The following is a 7,500-nucleotide window of genomic DNA, read 5'->3' on the forward strand; positions in this document are numbered from 1 at the left end:
TTCATCACCTCTAGACGGGTGGTGTCTTTTCCCTCTGAACTATGAGAGCAGGTTAATCATTACATCACCTCTAGACGGGTGGTCTCTTTTCAAGTCACATCAATTAAAGAGACGCCAAAATATCCTGCGTCTCTCAGATTTACCAGCAAAATTTGTCCTCGTGTAACGTGTGTCGTCAAGAGACAGTTGAGTTGTACAATCTGTCTTTACCCAAACGCTAAGTGGCCTGCATTAGAATGAACACTGAGTGCCTGTGTGAACAGAGATGTCGTTTCCCTTCCCGTGAGGCTCCCCTCGGCAGGTCAGGGAAAATGAAGGCAGGGAATTGAAATCCCCAGTCTGTCTGATATCGTGGTACTTGTATCGCCAAATGACTAAGTGTTGCTTTCCATTCTGCTGTTTTCTCCAGGAATCACCTCCCTGGGAGCACAGTTCGCCAAACTCCCTAAGGGACTCAAGCATTTAAACTTTTCCAAAACCTCATTGTCACCCAAAGGTAATGACTGGAGTTTCTCGCATTCTGACACTTGCATGGAAAACTTGTATTCAACTTCCTTACAATGAACCACAGACAGTTCTCTGATGTTTAACATCCACAGACAGTTCTCTGATGTTTAACATCCACAGACAGTTCTCTGATGTTTAACATCCACAGACAGTTCTCTGATATTTAACATCCACAGGGCTGCTCTCTGATGTTTAACATCCACAGACAGTTCTCTGATGTTTAACATCCACAGGGCTGCTCTCTGATGTTTAACATCCACAGACAGTTCTCTGATGTTTAACATCCACAGACAGTTCTCTGATATTTAACATCCACAGGGCTGCTCTCTGATGTTTAACATCCACAGACAGTTCTCTGATGTTTAACATCCACAGACAGTTCTCTGATGTTTAACATCCACAGACAGTTCTCTGATGTTTAACATCCACAGACAGCTCTCTGATGTTTAACATCCACAGACAGTTCTCTGATGTTTAACATCCACAGGGCTGCTCTCTGATGTTTAACATCCACAGGGCTGCTCTCTGATGTTTAACATCCACAGGGCTGCTCTCTGATGTTTAACATCCACAGGGCTGCTCTCTGATGTTAACATCCACAGGGCTGCTCTCTGATGTTTAACATCCACAGGGCTGCTCTCTGATGTTTAACATCCACAGACAGTTCTCTGATGTTTAAAATCCACAGGGCTGCTCTCTGATGTTTAACATCCACAGACAGTTCTCTGATGTTTAACATCCACAGACAGTTCTCTGATGTTTAACATCCACAGACAGTTCTCTGATGTTTAAAATCCACAGGGCTGCTCTCTGATGTTTAACATCCACAGACAGTTCTCTGATGTTTAACATCCACAGACAGTTCTCTGATGTTTCACATCCACAGACAGTTCTCTGATGTTTAACATCCACAGACAGTTCTCTGATGTTTAACATCCACAGACAGTTCTCTGATGTTTAACATCCACAGGGCTGCTCTCTGATGTTTAACATCCACAGGGCTGCTCTCTGATGTTTAACATCCACAGGGCTGCTCTCTGATGTTTAACATCCACAGGGCTGCTCTCTGATGTTTAACATCCACAGGGCTGCTCTCTGATGTTTAACATCCACAGACAGTTCTCTGATGTTTAACATCCACAGACAGTTCTCTGATGTTTAACATCCACAGACAGTTCTCTGATGTTTAACATCTACAGGGCTGCTCTCTGATGTTTAACATCCACAGGGCAGCTCTCTAATGTTTAACATCCACAGACAGTTCTCTGATGTTTAACATCCACAGACAGTTCTCTGATGTTTAACATCCACAGACCGTTCTCTGATGTTTAACATCCACAGACCGTTCTCTGATGTTTAACATCCACAGGGCTGCTCTCTGATGTTTAACATCCACAGACAGTTCTCTGATGTTTAACATCCACAGACAGTTCTCTGATGTTTAACATCCACAGGGCTGCTCTCTGATGTTTAACATCCACAGACAGTTCTCTGATGTTTAACATCCACAGGGCTGCTCTCTGATGTTTAACATCCACAGACAGTTCTCTGATGTTTAACATCCACAGGGCTGCTTGCTGTGGAATCATTTACCTTCTTGATGTATGAGAGATATAGGAGAACAATCAGGTTTGCATGACTTATATTGTTGTTGATATTGTTGTTGATATTGTTGACTATATTGTTTATATTGTTGTTTATATTGTTGTTTATATTGTTGTTTACATTGTTGACTATATTGTTTATATTGTTGTCTATATTGTTGTTTATATTGTTGTTTACATTGTTGTCTGTATTGTTGTTAGGTTCAAAGTATTCACCAAAGGTTAAAGCACATTATAAACTGGGTGGTTCGAGCCCTGTATGCTGATTGGCTGAAAGCCATAGTATATTTAAGCAATAAGGCCATGCTGATTGGCTGAAAGCCATGGTATATTTAAGCAATAAGGCAATGTTGATTGGCTGAAAGCCATGGTATATTTAAGCAATCAGGCCATGCTGATTGGCTGAAAGCCATGGTATATTTAAGCAATATATGGCCAGTATACTACAGCTAAGGGCTTTTCATAGGCACAGCCCTTAGTCGTGGTATATTGGCCATATATCATAAACCCCTGAGGTGCCTTATTGCTGTTAGAAACTGGCTACCAACATAATTAGAGCAGTAAAAATAAACTGTTCTGTCGTACCTGTGGTATACGGTCTGATATACTACGGCTGTCAGCCAATCAGCATTCAGGGCTGGAACCACCCAGTTTATAATAGACCGTATACCACGGGTATAGAGAGAACATGTATTTTTACTGCTTGGTAACCAGTTTATAACAGCACTACGGCACCTCAGGGGTTTGTGGTGTATGGTCAATATACCACGGATAAGGACTGTATCCAGGCACTCCGTGTTGTGTCGTGCTTTAAGAACAGCCCTTAGCCGTGGTATATAGGCCACACCCCCTCGTGCCTTATTGCTTAGTTGAGCATCATCAGCAATTACTCAGTGTTCCTCTGTTCACACCTCTGATTAAACTGTTCACATCAACCAGCATGTTGTTAGTAATATAGCCCTAATTAATGACACTGTTACTGCAGAGGGAGGGAGTCTAAAGGAACAGCACTGTTACTGCAGAGGGAGGGAGCCCAATGGAACAGCACTGTTACTGCAGAGGGAGGGAGCCTAATGGAACAGCACTGTTACTGCAGAGGGAGGGAGCCTAATGGAACAGCACTGTTACTGCAGAGGGAGGGAGCCCAATGGAACAGCACTGTTACTGCAGAGGGAGGGAGCCTAATGGAACAGCACTGTTACTGCAGAGGGAGGGAGCCTAATGGAACAGCACTGTTACTGCAGAGGGAGGGAGCCTAATGGAACAGCACTGTTACTGCAGAGGGAGGGAGCCTAATGGAACAGCACTGTTACTGCAGAGGGAGGGAGCCTAATGGAACAGCACTGTTACTGCAGAGGGAGGGAGCCTAATGGAACAGCACTGTTACTGCAGAGGGAGGGAGCCTAATGGAACAGCACAGTTACTGCAGAGGGAGGGAGCCTAATGGAACAGCACTGTTACTGCAGAGGGAGGGAGCCTAATGGAACAGCACTGTTACTGCAGAGGGAGGGAGCCTAATGGAACAACACTGTTACTGCAGAGGGAGCGAGCCTAAAGGAACAGCACTGTTACTGCAGAGGGAGGGAGCCTAATGGAACAGCACTGTTACTGCAGAGGGAGGGAGCCTAATGGAACAGCACTGTTACTGCAGAGGGAGGGAGCCTAATGGAACAACACTGTTACTGCAGAGGGAGGGAGTCTAAAGGAACAGCACTGAGACATTGGTGATGGAAGTCCGTCAAGCCCCCACTTTCAGTCTCACTCTCAACCAGACAAAATGTAAACCACCTTAAATAACCATAACCTCATAACCTGCCTCCCTCCCCGGCCCCGACTTCATCACTGAGGAAGATGATGATGCTCATGTTGTTTCTATAGTAAATCCTCTCCTCTCCTCTCCTCTCCTCTCCTCTCCTCTCCTCTCCTCTCCTCTCCTCTCCTCTCCTCTCCTCTCCTCTCCTCTCCTCTCCTCTCCTCTCCTCTCCTCTCCTCTCCTCTCCTCTCCTCTCCTCTCCTCTCCTCTCCTCTCCTCTCCTCTCCTCTCCTCTCCTCTCCTCTCCTCTCCTCTCCTCTCCTCTCCTCTCCTCTCCTCTCTCTCTTTCTTTCTCTGTAATGGCCTGTAATGAATTGAAATCCATAGATCAACTTTCGGCATGCTTCAGAATGCCCCCTAAGGCCTGGCATTTATCTGTCTATTGATTGGTTCTCCCAGGAGAGAGGCCAGTTCCTCAGAGTTCACACTGACGTATTGGAGTTTGATTCTGGGCCAGAGAGATCCCTCACTGTCTGTCTAACCCCCTATAGCCAGAGAGATCCCTCACTGTCTGTCTAACCCCCTATAGCCAGAGATATCCCTCACTGTCTGTCTAACCCTCTATAGCCAGAGAGATCCCTCACTGTCTGTCTAACCCCGTATAGCCAGAGAGATCCCTCACTGTCTGTCTAACCCCGTATAGCCAGAGAGATCCCTCACTGTCTGTCTAACCCCCTATACCCAGAGAGATCCCTCACTGTCTGTCTAACCCCATATAGCCAGAGAGATCCCTCACTGTCTGTCTAACCCCCTATAGTCAGAGAGATCCCTCACTGTCTGTCTAACCCCCTATAGCCAGAGATATCCCTCACTGTCTGTCTAACCCTCTATAGCCAGAGAGATCCCTCACTGTCTGTCTAACCCACTATAGCCAGGTAGATTGTTGACAGGCTGTCTGACCCTCTATAGCCAGGTAGATTGTTGACAGGCTGTCTAACCCTCTATAGCCAGGTAGATCTGTGTTTGATGTGACATTGTGCCACTAATAACCCTGGCAATGCTCATGTCCTACAGTATATGTGGCTCTTCACTGTGAGATATGACTGGTTGAGAATCAGGCCATGTGCTGACCTTCCTGTTGTCTTCACTGTGAGATATGGCTGGTTGAGAATCAGGCCATGTGCTGACCTTCCTGTTGTCTTCACTGTGAGATATGACTGGTTGAGAATCAGGCCATGTGCTGACCTTCCTGTTGTCTTCACTGTGAGATATGACTGGTTGAGAATCAGGCCATGTGCTGACCTTCCTGTTGTCTTCACTGTGAGATATGGCTGGTTGAGAATCAGGCCATGTGCTGACCTTCCTGTTGTCTTCACTGTGAGATATGACTGGTTGAGAATCAGGCCATGTGCTGACCTTCCTGTTGTCTTCACTGTGAGATATGACTGGTTGAGAATCAGGCCATGTGCTGACCTTCCTGTTGCCTTCACTGTGAGATATGACTGGTTGAGAATCAGGCCATGTGCTGACCTTCCTGTTGTCTTCACTGTGTTACCTGGTGGTGTTACCTGGTAGTTTTACCTGGTGGTGTTACCTGGTGGTGTTACCTGGTAGTGTTACCTGTTGGTGATACCTGGTGGTGTTACCTGGTGGTGATACCTGGTGGTGTTACCTGGTGGTGTTACCTGGTAGTGTTACCTGGTGGTGATACCTGGTGGTGATACCTGGTGGTGATACCTGGTGGTGATACCTGGTGGTGTTACCTGGTGGTGTTACTTGGTGCTGATACCTGTTGTGTTACCTGGTTGTGTTACCTGGTTGTGATACCTGGTTGTGTTACCTGGTGGTGTTACCTGGTGGTGTTACCTGGTAGTGTAACCTGGTAGTGTTACCTGGTGGTGATACCTGGTGGTGTTACCTGGTAGTGTTACCTGGTGGTGATACCTGGTGGTGGTGATACCTGGTGGTGATGATACCTGGTTGTGTTACCTGGTGGTGATACCTGGTGGTGTTACCTGGTGGTGATACCTGGTGGTCATACCTGGTGGTGTTACCTGGTGGTGATACCTGGTGGTGATACCTGGTGGTGATACCTGGTTGTGTTACCTGGTGGTGATACCTGGTGGTGATACCTGGTGGTGATACCTGGTGGTGATACCTGGTTGTGTTACCTGGTACCCAATGGCCTTCTCTGTACCCAGGGGTGAACAGGCCTGTATTACTGTACATTATCTAACTGTCTCTAACCATCCTCTAACCTGTTCTCTGTACCCAGGCCTGTATTAGTGTACATTACCTCTCTGTACCTGTTCTCTGTACCCAGGGGTGAACAGGCCTGTAATAATAACAGGTTACCTGTTACCTGTACATTACCTCTCTGTCTCTAACCATCCTCTAACCCTCTGTGTGTTGTCCCAGGGGTGAACAGCCTTGCCCAGTCACTGAGTGCCAACCAGTCCATCCCCAGCACCCTCAGTCACCTGGACCTCTCAGGGAACATACTGCGGGCAGACGACATCCCGGTAGGTGGCGACATGGTCACATCTCTCTTGGTCACTTCCTTAATAACAGAGTCATAATGGGTAGAGTTGAGAGGAGAAAGGGACGTTTTGTTCATTTGCACAGATATTGAAACAAGACTTAACTGAAGACGGGAGAGATCCAGCCGAACCAGCTCGTCTAGTCTTCACACACCGAGTCCTATTGCGACGTCTCCCCCTCCTCTGAGCCAGGGAGACGCACAACACAACCACAGTCCAAATCACACTGACATCTAGCATCAATCATAGCACATCGATTGTGTTCGCTAGTCTCTCTACCCAGCTCAGTGTTGATGCCTGTGTCTCTGTGGCGAGGCTGTAGTCAGCTGGGTTTAAATCAGTCATCTGACTCTGTAGGATCACCTTGTAGATCTTGACACACTGTGAGCTACTAGAGACTGATGGGAAGGTTGATGTCAGAGGACAAGTCCTTCTGATTGGCTTAAAGGGTGATGGATTGGAAGCCTTCACTTTCTGAGACCGTCAGGCCTGATGTAGCTTTGTTCAGGGGTTCCCATGGGAACGCGTGCCCATACACACAGACACACACATCTGATGACCTCAGTGCTCTCAGTATAGCTGTTGATCACAATCTTGAAGGGTCACCCATGACAACCCCTGACAAGAGATACAATGGCCTTCAGAGAAATCACTATACATTGGCAGGAAGCAGTATTACCTGTTACCTTTAGACAGCATCAGACCATCATTTATCCTGTTACCTATAGACAGCATCAGGCCATCATTTAACCTGTTACCTATAGACAGCATCAGGCCATCATTTATCCAGACAGTATCACCTGTTACCTATAGACAGCATCAGGCCATCATTTATCCTGTTACCTATAGACAGCATCAGGCCATCATTTATCCAGACAGTATCTCCTGTTACCTATAGACAGCATCAGACCATCATTTATCCAGACAGTATTACCTGTTACCTATAGACAGCATCAGACCATCATTTATCCAGACAGTATTACCTGTTACCTATAGACAGCATCAGACCATCATTTATCCTGTTACCTATAGACAGCATCAGACCATCATTTATCTAGACAGTATTACCTGTTACCTATAGACAGCATCAGACCAT

The 7,500-nt window shown here is 46.5% G+C and overlaps 1 protein-coding gene across 2 annotated transcripts in view; it reads left to right on the forward strand.

Annotated features, from left to right (window-relative positions):
- The window catches only part of LOC109885452 (F-actin-uncapping protein LRRC16A), a 219,611-nt gene that overhangs the window by 104,951 nt on the left and 107,160 nt on the right, over window positions 1-7,500 (forward strand). For both annotated transcript variants that reach the window (XM_031811859.1, XM_031811858.1), the window contains 2 exons: window positions 410-496; window positions 6,283-6,386. In XM_031811859.1, the coding sequence (XP_031667719.1) occupies window positions 410-496; window positions 6,283-6,386 (191 nt within the window). The remainder of the gene's footprint in view (window positions 1-409; window positions 497-6,282; window positions 6,387-7,500) is intronic.

This window comes from Oncorhynchus kisutch, unplaced genomic scaffold, assembly GCF_002021735.2.
Source record: "Oncorhynchus kisutch isolate 150728-3 unplaced genomic scaffold, Okis_V2 Okis02a-Okis13b_hom, whole genome shotgun sequence".
Taxonomy (NCBI): Eukaryota; Metazoa; Chordata; class Actinopteri; order Salmoniformes; family Salmonidae; genus Oncorhynchus; species Oncorhynchus kisutch.